Raw genomic sequence first — 19,814 nt, 5'->3', positions numbered from 1 at the left:
CCTTTAATCCCAGCACTCGGGAGGCAGAGGCAGGCGGATCTCTGTGAGTTTGAGACCACCCTGGTCTACAGAGCGGGTTCCAGGACAGACTCCAGAACAACACAGAGAAACCCTGCCTCAAAAAAAGAAAAAAAAAAAAAAGAGAGAGACTCCATGGTCGTGGAGGAGGGGGAGAGTCAGCATCCCCATCTTTGAGGTACCAGAAGGGAACAGAGCAGAACCCCTGGAAGAGGTGAGAGGTGGTCTGATGGCCAGAGGGCAGGCGAGGAACCAGGTGAGGGTGACCAAGAAGGGAAGCATTACCATCCTTACCATGCCAGCCCTCTCCTGAGGAAACCAAGGCCCGGAGAGGTGAGAGGCGAATCTCCTTGCCTGAGATGGCACAGCTTAAAAGAGGTGAGAGCCAGAGAATCAGACACCTACCTGCCTACAAGCACCCTTCCCCGCAAAAGCCCAGCGTCCCAGCACATCTGGGGAGGGCAGAAGCGTGGAGGCAGCTTTGACAGAGACAAGCTGCACCAGGGGGATAGCTGTTCCTTGCAGGAAGTAAACAAGTTTGGTGTACAGGATGTTGACACTGATGTGACTGAGGACAGACAGGGGCATCATCTGAGATGCAAGGGCAAGCGGCCGCGTAAGCCGAGGAGACTGAAGCTATTGACTCAGCATTGGAGCTCCTGAGTATAGTCTGAGAGCAAGGATGCAGCAACCCGGGGCAGAGGCTGTGAGCGCAGAGTTCCCCGGAGAAGGAAAAGGCCAGTAGGGAATGTTTGCCAGGAAGCGGGGAGAGCGTGAGAGAGCCATTTCCAAGAGGTGAGCACAAGCAAGCATGAGAATGGCTGAAGCCATTTCCCATGCAGAGTCTGGCAAAGCCCAGGGACTGGGTGGAGAGGCGGGGCTAGAGGAGAGACTGTAAGGAGAACTGAGACGTCCCACTTGCTTTTCCATCTCCTTTCAAAGCCAGGTCAGGGCCAGTCACCCCTTCAGAGACCCTTTTCCTCCTCCTCCCCCTCTTCCTCTTTCTCCTTTCTTCTTTTGCATGTACATCCACACACACATGTTCATGAGTATGCATGACCACATACATGTGCATATGCATGAAAGCCAGAGGACAACCTGAAATGTCACTCCTCAGGCACTGCTCCTACGTCACCATGCCTTTAGTATCATCTATCTTTTATGAGACAGGATCTCTGAGTGGCCTAAAGTTAACCAAGTAGGCCATTCTTCACCTCCCAGCTTAGGCATCATAAGTGCAGGCCCCTACACCTGGTTTAAAAGGGAAAAACAAAGTTGAGTGGTGGTGGCAGATCTCTGTGAGTTCAAGGCCAGCCTGAACTCAGAGTGAGTGCCCGACAGCCCAGAGAAACCCTGTCTGGAAAACAAACACAACAAAAAAACAAAAACAAAAAGCAGTGAGCTTCCCCTGGCCCATCAAGCTCCACCCCAATGCGTAGGGCATCCATTAGCGCTGTCTTGTCTCATTTGAAAGTACTGAAGCAGCCAAGCCTTCAGAGTCACACAGGATTGAGAGGAACTTCCAATTCCAGTAACAGAAAACAAATCTGCTTCAGGAAAAGCTGGTTTGTGTGCATCTGTGACTTGCATAAAAATTAAATGATAGTTAGAAGGTAGGCGGTATATCCTCAGGCAACACTTGTCTCTAGGTGGATTGGATGGTAGGCGGTTTTCTCATTATTTGTTTGTATTTTGGGGGCCTTTTGTAAAGAACATCTAATGCTATGTGAGAAGGGGGAAAGATGAGTACATTAGCTACCTTGGAGGAAACGACTGAATACAAAGCATTTGTGAATGAGTTTGTTACCTCGTCTTGTTCCAAAAAGTATGGTGGTATAAGGACAGTCCAAGGAAAAGCTGTGACATGAGAGTGACCAACCACCCTGAGTTCCCCATGGTACCTAAAACAGACTTCCCAGGCTAGACCCAGGACACTTCCACTGAATAGAGACAGGTACTTACCTTTCACTTTGTAATTTGCAAAGGTCTCTGCCCATCCCTTTGCACCTATGAATCTCACATCACTCATTAAGGTGGCCACCCATCTTTTCCTCTGCGGTATGTAGGTTTGTTAGCATGTGTATTCACACAGGGGCCTGTTCATTCACAGATCCAAGGTTGACTATTATCTACACTTGTTTTATTTTTTTATTGCATTTGTTTATTTTGAGGGGTGTGTGCAAGTGTCACCGTGTATGTGTGAAGGTCAGAGAACAACTTTCAGGAAGTTGGTCCTCTCCTTGCCCTGTAGTTCTGGGGATGGAACTCAGTTTGTAAGTCTTGGTTGGGGAACGGTTGCCTTTGCTGAGCCATCTTGCTGGTCCTCCACCTTTATCTTTCAAGACAGTCTCTCCGTAAAGCTGAGCACCGTCAATTCCGCTAGACTGGCTGGCCAGTGAGTTTTAGGCTTCCACGTGTCTCCCCCCACCTCACCATCACACCCACACTGCCACTGCCACCCCAGTGCTGGGGTCATAAGTGTAGACCACCATGCTGGGTTGGTTTTAAAAAAGAAAGGAGGTCCTTGGATTCCTGGGATCGATCCAAACTCAGGTCCACCTAGCCTTGTCATCCCACCTTTTTTGTTTTGTTTGTTTGTTTTTCGAGACAGGGTTTCTCTGTGGCTTTGGAGGCTGTCCTGGAACTAGATCTTGTAGACCCGGCTGGTCTCAAACTTGCATCGAACCGCCCTGCCTCTGCCTCCTGAGTGCTGGGATTAAAGGCATGTACCACCACCGCCCGGCTCTTGCCACCCCATCATAAAGGCATCTAAGAGCCTGAGAAGCTCTCTCCTTGCCTGGGGGAGGTCTGGAGAGAGAGGGCTTTTTTAATGTATTCATTTTGGAAAAAATTGGGGGGGAAGATTAAGAATATTGAAGAACACCGTTAGCCTGGGAGAGTTGGAATGCACAGAGACATAAGTGACCTTGCAGGATAATGGAAATATCATGTCTTTATTGTGGCAATGGTTTTGAGGGGTTATGCAACTGTCAAACTCACTGAATTGTACACTTTAAATGGGTGCGGTTTATATTGCGCTTAAATTATCCTGCAGAAAGAGTATGGGGAAATGAGACAGCCTCAGGCTCCCTAGGAGTTCACACGGGGCCATCCCTGCTCACCTCTTCACACGCATGCCCCGCCTCTTGCCCTCACCTCTCCTCCACCCCATGCCCACCTCCATCCTGGGTGCATGGAGTGGCTTCCTAGTCCAGCCACCTCCCTGAGGGACAACGCTGCCTACAGGAGGTTGTCACAGCGCCAAACTGTTGTGTTTCTGTTCTGCAGGACTCCAACCTCTCGGTGTATACGGATACTCCGGACCTCACGCCCTGCTTCCAGAACTCCCTGCTGGCCTGGATCCCCTCCATCTATCTGTGGGCTGCCTTGCCCTGCTACCTGTTCTACCTACGGCACCAACAGCGTGGCTACATCGTCCTCACCCACTTGTCCAGGCTCAAGACGGTCAGGGGCCCAGGGTTGCTCTCTGTGTGGGGAGACCTAAAGGACTCAGCTTCTAATGAACTCTTTGTCGTCATCCCTGGTCCCACCCTCCCACACCCCATCCCCCACCCCCCTACCCCTCAACCCCCCACCCCCGTTAGTGTTCCCTCCTGCCCCTGCCCCTACTGACTGGGCCTGCAACCTTTCCCTGTTTTGAAAGTTGTAGAATGTTCAACAACCAAACAACAGAACTTCCCATAACTCACCACAGAAACCTGCCCCAGCCCTCATAGTCCTGGGCCACCAAAGCCTACTGACTGGGTCTGCAGCTCTTTCACTTTGAAAGCTGTAGAATGTTCAAAAACCAGAACTTCCCATCACCCACCCTAGATGCTTCTGAGTAGGCCCAGGCAGGTGTGATAGCTTTATGATACTGCATGAGGGGGGGGGCCCTCACCAGCAGGGACGGGCATTGTCATTAGTGATGGAGACTCCAACCTGTGCACTGTCTGCAGGCCCTAGGCGTTCTGCTGTGGTGTGTCTCGTGGGTGGACCTCTTCTACTCCTTCCATGGACTGACCTATGGCTCAGCCCCTGCTCCGGTCTTCTTTGTCACACCCTTGGTGGTGGGAATCACCATGGTTAGTGTGGGGCCCAGGAGACTGTGGGGAGGCCTCCAGTGCGGTGTGGAGTATGCTAGGATCGTGGGCTCTGAGGAAGAGGGTGGACATACGGCATTTGTCAGAGGATAAGGTGACTCCCAAAACATCTGAGAGGGTTAGAGCAGGCCTAGATGTGTGTGCTTTGGCCAAGCCTTCCCTGCCCTTCCTGCACAGCTGCTGGCCACGTTGTTGATCCAGTATGAGCGGCTTCGTGGGGTGCAGTCTTCAGGGGTGCTCATTGTCTTCTGGCTGCTGTGTGTGATCTGTGCCATCATCCCCTTCCGTTCCAAGATCCTCTCTGCCACAGCAGAGGTAAGAGGGTCAGACCTTCCAGGCCTCGTCCTGTTCAGGGCATGGCTTCAAGGCTCAAGGTCACTGCTGATTCTAGGCTTCTCCTCCATCCCAGGATTCCCTCTCTTCTGCACCTTGTATGCTGTTCCCACACCTGCTACATCTCTGCTGGGTGGCAGGAAGTGGGAGGTCTGAGCAGTGCCTGGAAATAGGTTAAAGATCCCACCGTGGCTATGTGCTCTTGGGAGTGCTGGGGTGGAGGAAGGGGAGGACAGTTCTGCAACTGCCATCCCCAAGTTCAGTATCTAACAGTGTCTGTCATGAACACATGGGCAGGTGTGCATGAAGTCCCAGTCATTTGTTCTGTTTCTCCCCCACATGCTTCAGTGGGGCTTTGCTCCTTGAAGGTGGGTGGGATGCCACGCTGACAGACAGGTGGCCCCATCTCCCCCTCTCAGGAGGACACAGGCGAGGGAGCCAGCTGCTGATTTTTGTGTCAGCACAATGCCTGGTTCAAGGCCGGTCCTCACCATGTCCCCGCCACTCAGCATCCTCTGGGTGTGCCAGAGGAGCCTGACACCCTGGGGAGCTGAGCCGAAGGCCAGCCTTCCCAAAAGCTTCTGAGGTCCCTCTCCACTCTCCCCCAGGGTAAGATCTCAGATCCCTTCCGCTTCACCACTTTCTACATCTACTTCGCCCTGGTACTCTGCTCCCTCATCCTGTCCTGCTTCAAGGAGAAGCCGCCTTTGTTCTCCCCAGAGAATGATGACCCTGTGAGTTTACCATGGGAGGGTGCGGGGACCAGCAGCCCCATCCCTCCAATCTCACCCAAGGTGGGGGATGCCACTCCCACAGCTTGCGAACAGGCCGAGAGCAAGAATGGCTTCCCTGAGTGTTGACATCCTGGGGGACATACCTGATCCCTTTGTCTCCTTCTAGAATCCTTGCCCAGAAGCCAGTGCTGGCTTTATCTCCCGTCTGTCTTTCTGGTGGTTCACAAAGTGAGTTGGCGTTTGCCCTGACTTAGATCCGAGGAGGGAGAAGGGAGCCCCAAGAATTAGCTGACTTACCCCTTCCCCACACTGCCACCCTGATAACTGAATGGGCGGACCAGGGTGGGCAAAAGTGGGCATTTGGATTGGGGATTGAGTGCGGAGGCTGAGCCTGGACCAGTCTAGCTCCCAGGCCGCTGGCCATCCCTGCATCTGGCAGGCCACAGCGACGGGTACAGAGGGCTGGAAGGAGACCATAATTAGTTCTGAGCTCTTCCTTTTGGAATAAGCTTCCAGCTTGTCATCTCCTTGGCTGCCCCTCAGAGTGGCTTGAGCAGGATAATTGTGTCTGTGACCTGGGTGACAACTCATTAACCACACACACCTGAGGCTGGCCTGAATCCCTCCCCACCTTGTATACGTACACCCAGGCCTATCCAGTGTGGGTTTCATCACCAGGGCCTTAGACAGATAGAGCATCCGGGGACATACAGGAGAGAGGCAGAGAGAGGTACAAGCCAGGAGGGGAGAGGCAGCTAGCCACGTGCAGCATTTCACCATGCAATGACTATGGGTGCTGCAATTAGGTTAGCAGAGATACCTTAGGCACTAGAGACAGCAGCCCCTGCTCTAGACTTCTAAATTCTGACCCTGTGTGGGGACTCCTCCTCCCTCCTCCAGGCTGGCCATTCTTGGGTACCGACGTCCCCTGGAGGAGCACGACCTCTGGACTCTGGATGAGGACGACTGCTCTCACAAGTTGGTCCAGCGGCTGCTGGAAGCATGGCAAAAGCAGCTGAAGCAAGCATCAGGGTGAGATGCATTGCTCTATGCTGTTAGGTCCCCATCCTAACTTCTCAGTACCCTGGCCCCTCCACTGCCAGTCACCTGTGGTGTTTCTGGAACACCCAGGATTCCTAGGCAGGAGTGGGGAAAACAGCAAGCACTGGGGATGTCTCGGAAGCCTTAGGATGCTGCAGGCAGGAGCAAGGCCTGGGTGGGGGGGGACTGTCCTCTCTGGTTTGGCTAAGGACAAGGGGATGCTGACGCTTGTGTACCGTTCGGCAGCATATCCTAGGCACAACTCTTAGCATATAGAGTACCTCATTCACTTTCTCAGCAGCTCCACAGTGTTCATTCTACGGTTCCCGTGACGCGAGGAGCATTGAAACTTAGAGGTTTAAAGATACAGCTGAGGTCTCCCCCACTGGTCCTGACAGAGCAATAATCCACACCCTGGTCCAGAGACTCTAATCAGATCTCAGTTCTACTGTATCTGATTTGAATCGGAAATTCAGGGGTTTTCCTGGGGAGGGCAGGAAAAGCCCTCTCAATACTGCCTCTCTTGTCTGGAGGCCTGGATTACAGAGTCTGAGACTGCGAGCCTTTGAGATGACATCCAGGACCCACAGCCAAGCCCTTTTCCATGTTGCTCACAACCCAGGGTTTAGAAGTCAATGCTTGGTCAGGCCAGAGCCACTGGTGGGCTTTAGGTGTTGGTGGAACAAGGAAAGGACTTGGATAGCAGTATTGTGGCTTTCCTGCCTTGGAACCCCCAGCTGCCTGCTGTACCCCATCTCTGTTTCCAACCCCGTCTCTGTCCCCTCCCTGTTCACCTGCTCTAAGTCTAAGCCTCCTACTATACCTGCTCTGATCTCTCAGGTTTCAGGGTCCGTGCTGAAGCCAGCTCTGGGAGGCAGGAAGAGGGCCACAGACCTCTCAGAGCTGGATACATAGCTCTCCTTTCAGAAAGTACCCCCTGGCACCTGGAGACAGTCATCTGGGGAATTGTGTTGTCTATCCCCCTTTTAGTTCAGAAAGCAAAGAGAAGAAAAGCAACCGCCTCTTCCTCCTCCTCCTCTTCTCTCTCTACCTGTGCAGCTAGACTGGCCCTTGGACTCCTGGAGCCAGGAACCCATTCACACCCACTGTTGTTTATTCCCCAAACAGGGCCCAGACTGCAGCATCTGAGCAAAAGACCCCAGGAGAAGATGAAGTCCTACTGAGGGCTCGACCCAAGTTCCAGAAGCCCTCCTTTCTGTGGGCTTTGGTGAGAACCTTCACCTCCAGCTTGCTCATGAGTGTCTGCTTCAAGCTGATCCAGGACCTGCTCTCCTTCATCAACCCGCAGCTACTCAGGTCTCACCACACTCCCTCTTGCTGCAGCCCTCTCCTGGGTGGAGGGATGGCTGGCTACCTTAGACCAGGAGCTGAAGAGCTTTCTCTGCTTTCTGGGCGACCCTTGATCAATGGCCTTGCCTCTGCCTCTCACTTTCCCATTCCTAGTCCACATGCATATGCACATATCATGTGCCTGTCAGTCACAAGCGTCTCCCTTTAACGTCGTTCGGGAGTCCTCTGGGGAAATACCGTATTTATTTCCTTTCTTACAAATGTGAAGGTGGACACTCAGGTGCAGCACACAGCTGGGCAGATGTGAGTCCTGGGCTCTGAAGCCCAGCTATAGTGCTCTTTCCACTTCTGCCAGCCTCTGCCATCTGTCACAGGCGAGGTCTGGACTGGAGGGAGCTCTCGGATGACAGGGTGAGATATGGGGTTGAGCCCTGCATCGATTCCCCTCTTTGGACACGGTCATCAATTCAGCAAACATTCATGAAGCATTACAACAGCCGCCCTTAGATTTGCAGATTAATTAAGGTAGGGCCTTGTGGGAGAAGCCGAAGGTAATTCAGGAAGATTACAGTTGGTAACAGGGCCTGGAAAAGCCTGGGGAGTCCAGGAAGTCAGCCTACCAGGTCAAAGAACACGTGTCAGCTCAGAAGGTTATCGATGAGGAAATAAGTTAGTGAAGGAGGAAGGGAAGGTGCAACCTGCTGAGTCACAAAGGGTTGAAGCAGCATGACTGGAGAAATCTACCCGAGGGTGGGGCAGGGATGGGGAGAGCGGAAGCCAGGGAAGGGCATCTTGTTTACATTTCCAAAGGCTGCCCCTGCCCCAGTGTGGGATGGGTAGGGCAGAGTAGCAAGATGCAGGTAGGCCAAGTAGGTCAGAGGACAGCACAGGCCGGAAGTGAAGCAAGGATCTAGGAGCTACAGGGTTCCTGTCTGTGCCACTGAGGGGCCATGGGCCTTTCCCGGATTGGTGATTTCAGTAGAGAAAGAGGCATAGGCACAGGGCTAGGTGCTGGCCAGGTGGGCCCTCCCAGAGGATTCCTCTCAGTGGGGGTCCAGAGCCCCATGTGTGGGACTCAGCTCTCCCAGACAGTCTGTGTGAGGGAGAGGCCTGAGCTCCAAATCAGACAGTGCTCTCCTTGTCTGTCAGCAGAGCCTCAGCTGTCCTGACAGACAAGGAGAGAACGCTGGCTTGATTAGAGGTCCAGAGCTGGGGACACAAGATGAAACAGAGAGTGCTTCTGGGAGAAAGAGAGGCTTCTAGCACATAAAAATAACCTGCAAACTCGGTCCCAGGAAGTTCACGTGAAATTGGCTGCCAGCTTTACCATGACTGGGGCCTGGGATAGAAGGGAAGGCCCCAGAGCAGTGCAGAGTGTCTGCAATGAAATCAAAGACTCAAAATGTGCTGCAAAGACACCTGTATAGTTTGCAGAAATGTTCTGACAAGTTATTATGTAGGACAACTTGAAACAATAGAAATTACTCCTTCAGTTCTGCCCCATTGTCCAAAATCAAGGTGTTTTGACAGGATTGGTGAGTTTTTTTCTTCTTGTTGTTGTTTTGATTTTTTTTTGAGATGGATTTTTGAGATAGTTGTCCTGGAACTAGCTCTGTAGACTAAGCTAGCCTCAAGCTCACAGAGATCTACCTGCCTCTGCCTCCCAAGTGCTGGGATAAAAGGCATTCGCTACCTTGACCGGCTGGTATTGGTGTGTTTTTTTTGTTTTTGTCTTTTTTTTTTTTTTTTTGGTTTGTTTGTTTTTTGGCATGATCTCACTATGTATCACTGGCCATTCTGGAACTCTCTACACCAGAACAAGCTGGCCTCAACTTGCAGAGATATGCTTGCCCTGCCTCCTGAGTGCTGGGATTAAAAACTTGCACCACTACATGTGGATCAGTTCATTTGTGGTTTTGAGATTGAGTCTTGTTTGGGGGCTCAGACTAGCTTTGACTGATGGTTCTCCTGCTTCAGTCTTTAGGGGGCTGGGATTCAGACTGGTTTTTTCCTAAGTCTCTGAATGAGCATTTCTCATGGGCCTGTCTTGGCTTTGGTGGTTGTCAGCAGTCCTTGGTGTTCCTGACATGAAAATTCATCACTCAGAACTCTACATCCATCATATGCCTCTCCTCTCTCTCTCTCTCTCTCTCTCTCTCTCTCTCTCTCTCTCTCTCTCTCTCTCTCTCTCTCTCCCTCTCTCCCTCTCTCCCTCTCCCTCCCTCCCTCCCTCCTCTCTCCCTCCCTCTCTCTCTCTCTCTCTCTCTGTGTGAAAGAGAGAGAGAGAGCATGTGCATGTGCACTTGAGTACATGCAGATCTCCCACTCTTCTCTAAAGACAACAGTCCCTACTCCAGCATGACTTCATCTTAACTGATTATAGCTACAAAGACTCTACGTCCACATGAGGTCACAAGTCATAGGTACCAGAGGGTCAAGACACAGGTTCGGCTCCCAGGAGAACAGCAAGCTTGACTCTGATGGTGGCTGGAAAGCTACATGAGGATGCGATGAGCCTTGATCACATCCATAAGTGACGGCACAGCTCTCCCAGAAGAAGTGACAATAATGAATAGCGTATGAAAATGGTTTCCAGTCTTCCTGTTGTGGAAGACTCAACAGGAAGATTGGATCCTGGGCACAGGAAGATAAGATAGGGCTTGGGAAGCCAGAATGGCTCCCTTTATAAGACAAAAACAAAGGATGAGCTTGGGGAAGCTTGGAAGTGTTGGGGTGTCAGGGAATTCTCAGTGGGCAGTTCAGTGGGGAGCTAGGGAGCTGCTGAGAGTGGCAAGGAGTGGTGACAGGTCAGGAGGTCAGAGATGAACAGAGTCATAGGAGAGGTGGACAAGAGCCCCGACAAAGGACAGCAGATAGCACTGGGGACCAAGTGTTGGGAAGATTTGTGGAATGAAAGTCCTTGAGGCCCTGTGGTGGGTTCTAGAACCCCCAGCAACCCAGAAGAATGAGTAGGAAGGTCTAACCCAGTGGTTGTCAGCCTTCCTAATGTTGTGACCCTTTAATACAGTCCCTCTTGTTGTGGTGACCCCCAACCACAAATTATTGTCATTGCTACTTCGTAACTGTACTTTTGCTACCGTTATGAATTGTAATTGTAAATACCTTTTGGAGATAGAAGTTTAGCAAAGGGGTCGTGACCCACAGGTTGAGAACCACTGCCATAGCCTGTCAAAATGTGCCTCTTCTGCCTGCCGTGGCATTCAAGGAGCAGAAGACAAGCAGGGAAAGCTGGTGATAAGAGCTGTTGCATGGAAGAGAGGCTGAAGAGCACACAGGCCTCATGCCCGGTCTCCCCCTGGCAGCATACTCATCAGGTTTATTTCTGACCCCATGGCTCCCTCATGGTGGGGCTTCCTGCTGGCTGGGCTGATGTTCGTGAGCTCCATGATGCAGACACTGATCTTACACCAGTATTACCACTGCATCTTTGTGATGGCCTTGAGACTGCGGACTGCCATCATAGGTGTCATCTACAGGAAGGTCAGCCAGAGTGTGGCACGCACTGGGAGGGGTCAGCTCTGGGCTGCTTTGGAGAGGATCACAGGCTTGGTCCACCCTTCGCTGTTCATCTGCAGGCTCTGGTCATCACCAACTCAGTCAAGCGTGAATCCACAGTGGGAGAAATGGTCAACCTCATGTCAGTGGACGCTCAGCGCTTCATGGATGTCTCCCCCTTCATCAACCTTCTGTGGTCAGCACCCTTGCAGGTCATCTTGGCTATATACTTCCTCTGGCAGGTAACTCCTGAAGCTTGTCCCCTGTCCCATTCCCCTGACTACATCTGTCTGTGCTGAAAGATGAGTTGCATCATGCCCACGAAACCACCCCTAGGAAATTTGGTCATTCGCTCTTTCTATCCTCGGCCGTGTTTCATCCCCCAAAAGCCAGGGCCGAGGGGTGCTTGGAGGCAGGGTGGATGTGGCTATAACTATCACTGTTGGTCTGTTTCTGTTATCTTCCCTGTGCATCTGCACAGCCTCCTCCTTCACCGTCGCCTCCTCTTTCCTCCTTTTTCGTCTTCTTTGCAGTACTGGGATTAAACCCAGAGCTTTGTGCATGTTAGTACACACTCTGCTGCTAACAGCTCTACCCTCTGAATTTTTTATTTCAAGATGGGGCCTTGCTTAGTTGCTTGGGCTGATCTTGAAATCACCACGTAGCTAGGCCGGGCAAACCTCAAACCTTCTAAATAATAGAATCCAGACCTGTGCCAGAGCGACCAGTTTGGACTTCCCTCTCTCTGTGTGCCGCTAGCCATCTGTACTCATCATCTGATAACTGGCTGCTTCTGCTGACGTGGTTGTGGCTCTCTGTGTCCTTCCTGAGTGATGTCCTCTGCCTCCTGCCCGTCATACTTCCAGTCAGTGAGGGTCTGTTGAGTGCTCTCTGCAGACCTTGGTTGTCTATAAGTTCGTTCATCTGTCTTCCCTGGCCCTCTACTTGTGTGCCTCCTCAGATCCTGGGTCCGTCAGTCCTGGCTGGAGTGGCTGTCATCGTCTTGCTGATACCACTCAATGGAGCTGTATCCATGAAGATGCGGACCTACCAGGTTGGTGTTCCTAAAGGCACCTGTATTAGATTACTGAAGCCTTCAGAATCTCCCTCTACACACGGAATAAATGACAAACTACCTAAGACCACTGTCTTCGTCACTGTTCCGTTGCTGTGAAGAGACACCATGACCAAGTCAACTCTTATAAAAGGAAGCATTTCATTGGGGCTTGCCAACAGTTTCAGAGGTTTAGTCTGTTATCAGCATGGTGGAGAGCATCATGCCAGCATGCATGGCAGACATGGTGCTGGAGAAGTAGTTGAGAGCTACATTCTCATCCACAGGGAAAGAGACTGGGCTTGGCATGGGCTTTTGAAACCTCAAAGCCCACCCCAAGTGACACACTTTCTCCAACAATGCCATACCTCCTAATCCTTTCAAATAGTGCACACCCTGGTGACTAAGCATTCAAATACATGAGCCTATGGGGCCCTTCTCACTCCAACCAGCACAGCCGCCCTCTGTGCTCCCTTAGGCCTTACATGTCTCTATTTCTAATCCTCATGGGATGACCACATTCCAAACATGTTGGCTTTTCCTTTCTTTAAGGACCAAACTCTGTGTACCTCTGGGCCACTACGGGTGCCCTTCCCTCTTCTCGGAATATTCCTCGTTCTCCTTGCCTCTCTAACACCTTCCCGTCTTTTACCTCTCAGCAGAAACATCACTTCCTTCAGAGAGCCACCTTGATTCCACTAAGGCCATTCCCCTGCCGCTACTGTTTCTCCCCTTGCTGCATCCTGTTCTTTCCCTTTGGAGCATACACAATGATTTATAACTAAGCATCTCTTTTGGTAATTACTTTTCTATTTGTTTGTTTTGAGACAGGGTCTCTCTATGTAGTTCTGGAACTCACTATGTAGACCAGTCTAGTCTTGAACTCACAGAGATCCATCTGCCTCTGCTTCCCAAATGCTTCGATTTAAAGCATGTACCACCATGCCTAGGCTGGCATTTACATTTTATTGTCTGCCTCTGCCATCAGACTGTCAGCTGTTTGGTAGCCAGGGCCACATCGGAATTGTTCACCGTGATATCCTTCATTTGGCACATGGCTTGACACATAGACACTCAGCAAACGAGAGCTGAGGGGATAAATCACTGCGGTATGCCAGGCCTTAGATTAGGATCTGAGGGAGCAGAAAAGCAAACAGTTCCTGCCTTTGGGAGACTCACAGTCCGACCCATCTGGGACATTGTGAAAAGAGATGGGGATGGGAATGAAAGGCAATGACAGAGGATGCTACCTGGTGGGGTGAGTGGTGGTGACAGTGAAATGGAGCTGTACTTCTGAGTCATTGGACTCAGACTGTAGGGGATAGGGGTCTGGGCATTTGAGGTGGGGTCAGGAGGCACATGGAGTGACATGCAATGGCTTCAGCAGATGAGGTGGTATTGGAGGTGTGAGCCCAGTGGGTAGGAGGTCTGGGGAGGGGGAAGGGTATACCACTGATCCTTTTGGTACAGGTACAGCAAATGAAGTTCAAGGACTCTCGCATCAAACTGATGAATGAGATCCTGAATGGCATCAAAGTGCTGAAGCTGTATGCTTGGGAGCCCAGCTTCTTGGAGCAGGTAGAAGGCATCAGGCTGGGCGAGCTTCAGCTGCTGCGCAAGGGTGCCTACCTGCAGGCTATCTCCACCTTCATCTGGGTCTGCACCCCCTTTCTGGTGAGGCTCTCCACTGGTATGGGATTCCTGGCTGTTGCTAGGCCAGCCTATGTCTTGAGGTTCCCTGGGGCTTAACAGATTCCACCATGACGCTCATGCCCATGCTACCCAGGTGACTCTGATCACCCTTGGAGTGTACGTTTGCGTGGATGAGAACAACGTGCTGGATGCCGAGAAGGCCTTTGTCTCCTTGTCTTTGTTCAACATCTTAAAGATCCCCCTCAACATGCTGCCTCAGCTAATCAGTGGCCTGACCCAGGTAAGCCAGGGCAAGCAGGGTGTCTGTTGTACTTAGGATATGTGGGAAAGTCAGGCAGGGGTCACTTTGGATCACGGATACTCAAATCGGGAGAGTTCCTGGGGCCAGGGAAAGCCATGGAGGTTAAGTGGATGGTTTGGAGTCAGAGTCTGAGGTCCTGACACAGCCTCCTTGTATGGACCTTATCTTCAGGCAGTGGGAGCCATGAAAGACTTGGTTATAGGAGGGGCCACAGCATGAGTGAGTGGGTCCTCAGGAGGCCCTGCTTAGCCCCAGAAGCTGGGCACACATAGAATGATGGTAAAAACTAATCCATGCCCTCCTGCAGGCCAGCGTATCTTTGAAACGGATCCAGGATTTCCTGAACCAAGATGAACTTGACCCCCAGTGTGTGGAAAGAGAGACTATCTCCCCAGGTCCCAGCACCATTACTCCCGGGCAATCCTGCTGCAAGCTTTCTAAGATTCTGCCTGGGACCTCCCTTTCTTCTCTGAACTCTACAACCCCTCTCGTAATCAGTTTCCCTCTTTTACCCCTGCCCCAGATGACTCATGTCCCTCCCTCTGCCTTTGCTCCAGAGATCTTCTGCCTTTCCCACACTCCTCCCAGGCCTCCCTGCAGTCTTCCAATATCCTAGACTCGATGACTTTAGGCATCTTTGTCCTTCTAGGCCATGCCATCACTGTGCACAATGGCACCTTCACGTGGGCCCAGGACCTGGCGCCTACCCTGTACAGGTACCACGAGCTTCTCCCACTCCCTTGCCAGCTATGCAATGTGGACAGATCAAATGCATTCCCTTCTCTCCTTGCCTCTGTCTTGGACAGGGAATGCAAGAAGAACCTGCTTTTGACAGGGTGGTGTCAAGGAGGGAGGAGGGCTTGAGTCTGCAGGTGGAAGGCTTGGACCAAACCCAAGTCCTGCCACAGACCACCACTCTTTGCTCGTAGCCTAAACATTCAAATTCCGAAGGGGTCGCTGGTGGCTGTGGTGGGGCCTGTGGGCTGTGGGAAGTCTTCGCTGGTGTCTGCCTTACTGGGAGAGATGGAGAAGCTGGAAGGTACAGTGTGTGTGAAGGTGAGAGGTGCAGGGGCATCCTGGGAAGGCATAAAGTCTGGGTGGCCTCAGGCGAACTCTAAGGCAGCCTCTCCATTGGCCAGGGGTCGGTGGCCTATGTACCCCAGCAGGCGTGGATCCAGAACTGCACGCTTCAGGAAAATGTGCTATTTGGTCAACCCATGAATCCCAAGCGCTACCAACAGGCTCTGGAGACCTGTGCCCTGCTGGCTGACCTGGATGTACTTCCTGGCGGGGACCAGACAGAGATTGGAGAGAAGGTACAGAGCCACCTTTTCATCCCCAAGGAGCCAGCTCATGAGGTTCCTAATCTGAACCCAACCTCAGATTCTCATACTCACTCGAAGTTCGTGTATCATCATGTCCAGTTCTGCGCCGGGAAACAGCTCTATTCTAGGGAGGATGACTCATGAATAGACATGGATCACAGAATGCCCTGGGATCATGACAAAGGCCTAGAAAAAGAGCAGGGGGCAGGGGTAGAAGGATCTGTATAATGAGCAGCATCATTTTTGAGTTAATTTTCAGTGACTGAGAAAGAGGAGCTCGTCATTCATTGATTCAGCCACCAGATTTGTATTAAGCATCTACTGTAGGCCAGGGAATATTCTATGGTGGTGATTGCACCATGATAAGAATTTCTGTTTTTACAAACCTTACATTCTAGTAGAGGAAAGAAAGACAATAAGCAAGATAAGCATAATATGTATTAGATAATCCTAAAGAGGGGAGGTAAAGCAGCTCAGGAGTATAAGAATTTGTGCTGGGCTGTTTTGTTAGGGAGGTTTTTCACTGAGAAGTAGAGACCTGAACCGAAGGAACAGCCCTGCAGAGGACTATGGAGCCCTGGCTATCTAGCGACCTAGCTTAGAGTCATTTGTGGTAGAACAGACAGTTCAAAGCCTCGGGCAGGTATGCGACTGGGCATTAGCCCAAGAAGGAGAGCAACGTGGTTGGAGCAGAGTGATGCAGGGGTCAGGAGAAGAACGGGAAGTGAGGAGGTCATCAGACAACTGGGATGTTTAGAACCCTGCGGACCATTTGAAGATTGTAGCTTTTACCCAGAGCAATAGAAGGCCCTTGGGGCATGAGCCTGAGCAGTGGGTGGTTACGGATGGGCATTTGGTGCACTTTGACCTGAGTGGACCCGGTTGTCTTAGAACTCATTATGTAGATCAAGCTGGCCTTGAACTCTCAGATCTGTAACATGACAAATAAAAGACACAGAGACTGATATTGAGGTTCACACTTCAAGCTGAAAATCAGAAAAGCAAAGCAGCCGGCCACTAGCTCTTACTTGTACCTCAGCTCAGACCAAAGGGGAGATCCTCAAACTGTTCCCAACTTCACTGCTCCTCAGATTCACTTAAACTGCTATGTTCTCTTCAACGTGGCTAGAAACTCAATGTCTTCCTATCCTCAACGTGGCTGGAGAATGAATGCCAGCTCTGAGACCCTATTCCTATCTTAAATAACTCTCATGAGTCCTGAGATTAAAGGCGTGTGATTCTGAGTACTGAGATCATCTTTGTGTGAGCTGTTTCTCTTTAGGACTGGATCAATTTTGTGTAGTTCAGTGTGGCCTTGAACTAACAGAGATGTGTCTACCTCTTAATCTTAAATCCTGGCATTAAAGGTGTGTGCCTGGCTTCTGTGGCTTGTGTCTGCCTTTGCTTTCTGAATCCTCAGGCAAGCTTTACTAAATCATAAATAATATATCACCACACAGATCCACCTTCCCCTGCCTCCCGAGTGCTGGGATTAAAAAGTTGTGCACCACAAGCCCGGTTTGATTAGGGCCTTTATATTATAAAACATGCCTCTGGTGGAAGTTTGGTTTTTCTTTGTTGGGTTTGCATTTTGTTACATGAATTTGTGTGAAAAGTACATGGGAGAACACACAATTGCTACAGTGTGTGTGGAGGTCATTTTTAATCCTTTCACCTTTGGGTACAGGGAATCGAACTCAGATCCTCAGAGTTGGTGGCAAGCACTTTTCTCTGTAGAGCTGTCTTGCCATTCCTTGCTTTTGTTTTTTTTTTGTTTTTTTGTTTTTTTTTGGTTTTGTTTTGTTTTTTTGTTTGGTTTTTTCGAGACAGGGTTCCTCTGTGGCTTTGGAGGCTGTCCTGGAACTCGCTCTGTAGTCCAGGCTGGTCTCGAACTTACAGAGATCCGCCTGCCTCTGCCTCCCGAGTGCTGGGATTAAAGGCGTGCACCACCAACGCCCGGCGCCATTCCTTGCTTTTATTTTTAAAGTTTTTCCTTTTCTTAAATGTGTAAAGGTCACCTAACATTAAATGTACCGCCTTCACTATCTTTTCCGTGCCCAGTTCAATTATGTACATGTACAATGTTATACAATAATTGCTAGATCCTGGGCATTCCAAATGTCACTCCAACCTTGTTATCTGTCCTTATCGAACAGCTCTCAATTCCTCCTCCCCAAACCTCTGGCAATCACCGCTTGTTTTTTAGAATCTGGCTGCCCTAGACACCAGTGTGAGTAGATTTGCATAATATTTGCCTTGTTGTGTTCAGCTGCTTTCAGTTGGCATAATATCCTCAAAGTTCATCCATGTCGCAGCACATGTCATCCTTTCCTACCTTCTCAGGGCTAAATGATATTCCAGTTTATGGATATCCCACCTGTTGTTTTCCCATCCATCTTTCATAAACACTGGCATTGGGCAGGGCAGCCAACTAGGCAGGGTGCTGAATAGACTCATCTGCCCAGAGTAGTCTAAGCGCCAACACACCACTTCCTCCTACAACTTTGTGGAGACAGCCAAGTATCCTATGAAACAGATTCAGAGGTCAGCCTTGCTGAATGACAGTGAGTAGGCTCTTGTCCCCCATGGGCCTGTCTGACCCTTTCCATCTTCCACCACACATCACCTTCCTTCTCCTCTCTCTAGGGCATTAACCTCTCTGGAGGCCAGCGGCAACGGGTGAGCTTGGCCCGGGCTGTTTATAGCGATGCCAGCATTTTTTTGCTGGACGACCCCCTGTCAGCTGTGGACTCTCATGTGGCTAAACATATTTTCGACCAAGTTATTGGACCAGAAGGTGTGCTGGCAGGCAAGGTGAGGCCACAAGAGGGTGATTTGGTCCTGGGGGAGAACAGATGGGAGGTGGAAGGGGGTCAGGAAGACCTGGAGATGTAGGAACCTGAGAAGCAGGATGCAATCCGGGAAAACCCAGAGATGCTGAGCAGGCTCTGGCTGGTGTGGGATAAGTTGTGGGTACGCCTGGCCGAGGACTCCTCATGTTTACCCCATGGCTCTGTAGCCGAGCTTGGGGTATGCCTAAGGATGCTGCAGCTCAGAGCCTGTTGCCTTCTCCACAGACTCGGGTGCTGGTAACCCATGGCATCAGCTTCCTGCCCCAGACGGACTTTATCATTGTGCTTGCCGATGGACAGGTGTCTGAGATGGGCCACTACTCCACTCTCCTGCAGCATAATGGCTCCTTTGCCAACTTCCTCCGAAACTATGCACCAGACGAAGACCAGGAGGACCATGAAGGTGGCAAAAAATTAGTACCTACTATCCCTGGTCTTCCCAACTCGCATCCTTTCCCAGAACCCACCTTGTCTGGGGTTTCTAAGTATCTCTGGACTGGCCTAGAATGGTGCTGGGGACCTAGTTCTGGGAACCTGGAGCCACCTGTGTGATAAGTGAACTGGATGTCCTCAGATCCTTCCTTCTCTCCCCTAACTGTGGGACCCTGCATCAGAGTCTGTTTTCCCATTCGTTAAAAAGACACATGAGCGTTTGAGGCCAGCCTGGTCTACAGAGTGAGTTCCAGGACAACCTCCAAAGCAATACAGAGAAACCCTGTCTCGAACAACAAAAACAAACAAACAAACAAAAAGACACATGAGGTCAGGCCTAGAGTGTGTAGTAAAGCCGTTTTATGGTTGAATTGTTTAGTAAGCGTGTAAGTACTTGGCAAAATCATTTATTTCCCAACAAGAGTTGTTAAATAATTACTGTGACCTAGAACTGTCCCAGATAGTAAACTAACAAAGAGCCTTTCTCATCATGAAACCCAGGGCGGTGTCTGAGCTCACAAAGGCCCCGCTCCCCACTTTGCTCCCTACCTCAACCCTCTGAATTGACTCTCAGGCCTTGTCTTGTATGTACCTGCCTGCTGCTGTATGCAGTCAACTTCCATGAGTGTTCCCCAAGTACTGTGCCCTTGAGAAGCTCTGGACACACATCCTTCCCTTAATCCTCACAGTGACTGGTGGTACCACGTGCTACCTATGATTATTACCCATGGCAATGCCTGCCTAAGACCCTGCTGCCATCAAGAAAGTGGGGTTTAAGTCAGCCAGACTGACTTCAGAGTCCAGCTCTTAGTCTATTGAGCCCTCTTCTCACAAATGGAAGGGTTTGGTTTTTTGTTGTTGTTGTTGGTTTGGTTTGGTTTGGGTTTTGGTTTTTTAGTGTGTGTGTGTGTGTGTGTGTGTGTGTGTGTGTGTGTGTGTGTGTGTGTTGCCTAACCCATTTCCTCCTGGATGTTTTTGTTGTTGTTGTTACTGGGTTTTTTTTGTTTTGTTTTGTTTTGTTTTAGAGACAGGGTTTCTCTGCATAGCCCAGGCTGTCCTAGAACTCAGTCTGTAGACCAGGCTGGCCTCCAACTCACAGAGATCCACCTGCCTCTGCCTCCCCAGAGCTGGGATTAAAGGC

The 19,814-nt window shown here is 50.7% G+C and overlaps 1 protein-coding gene across 2 annotated transcripts in view; it reads left to right on the top strand.

Moving 5' to 3' along the window:
• Nucleotides 1-19,814, top strand: part of Abcc3 (ATP binding cassette subfamily C member 3) — a 51,382-nt gene that overhangs the window by 13,688 nt on the left and 17,880 nt on the right. For both annotated transcript variants that reach the window (XR_001196833.3, XM_005075837.4), the window contains exons 2-19: nucleotides 3,307-3,483; nucleotides 3,978-4,103; nucleotides 4,299-4,436; nucleotides 5,063-5,188; nucleotides 5,355-5,416; nucleotides 6,089-6,220; nucleotides 7,358-7,546; nucleotides 10,864-11,041; nucleotides 11,137-11,298; nucleotides 12,018-12,110; nucleotides 13,581-13,784; nucleotides 13,897-14,043; nucleotides 14,372-14,459; nucleotides 14,714-14,780; nucleotides 14,994-15,120; nucleotides 15,204-15,380; nucleotides 18,036-18,203; nucleotides 18,467-18,644. Coding sequence is in view for 1 of the 2 variants with exons in the window: in XM_005075837.4 (XP_005075894.1) it covers nucleotides 3,307-3,483; nucleotides 3,978-4,103; nucleotides 4,299-4,436; nucleotides 5,063-5,188; nucleotides 5,355-5,416; nucleotides 6,089-6,220; nucleotides 7,358-7,546; nucleotides 10,864-11,041; nucleotides 11,137-11,298; nucleotides 12,018-12,110; nucleotides 13,581-13,784; nucleotides 13,897-14,043; nucleotides 14,372-14,459; nucleotides 14,714-14,780; nucleotides 14,994-15,120; nucleotides 15,204-15,380; nucleotides 18,036-18,203; nucleotides 18,467-18,644 (2,539 nt within the window). In the remaining variant the exon portion in view is untranslated. The remainder of the gene's footprint in view (nucleotides 1-3,306; nucleotides 3,484-3,977; nucleotides 4,104-4,298; nucleotides 4,437-5,062; nucleotides 5,189-5,354; nucleotides 5,417-6,088; nucleotides 6,221-7,357; nucleotides 7,547-10,863; nucleotides 11,042-11,136; nucleotides 11,299-12,017; nucleotides 12,111-13,580; nucleotides 13,785-13,896; nucleotides 14,044-14,371; nucleotides 14,460-14,713; nucleotides 14,781-14,993; nucleotides 15,121-15,203; nucleotides 15,381-18,035; nucleotides 18,204-18,466; nucleotides 18,645-19,814) is intronic.

The sequence above is a fragment of the Mesocricetus auratus genome, unplaced genomic scaffold (genome assembly GCF_017639785.1).
Source record: "Mesocricetus auratus isolate SY011 unplaced genomic scaffold, BCM_Maur_2.0 Super-Scaffold_100007, whole genome shotgun sequence".
Taxonomy (NCBI): Eukaryota; Metazoa; Chordata; class Mammalia; order Rodentia; family Cricetidae; genus Mesocricetus; species Mesocricetus auratus.
The sequence above is the reverse complement of the archived record's forward strand: the minus strand, read 5'-3'. Positions and strand labels throughout refer to the sequence as shown.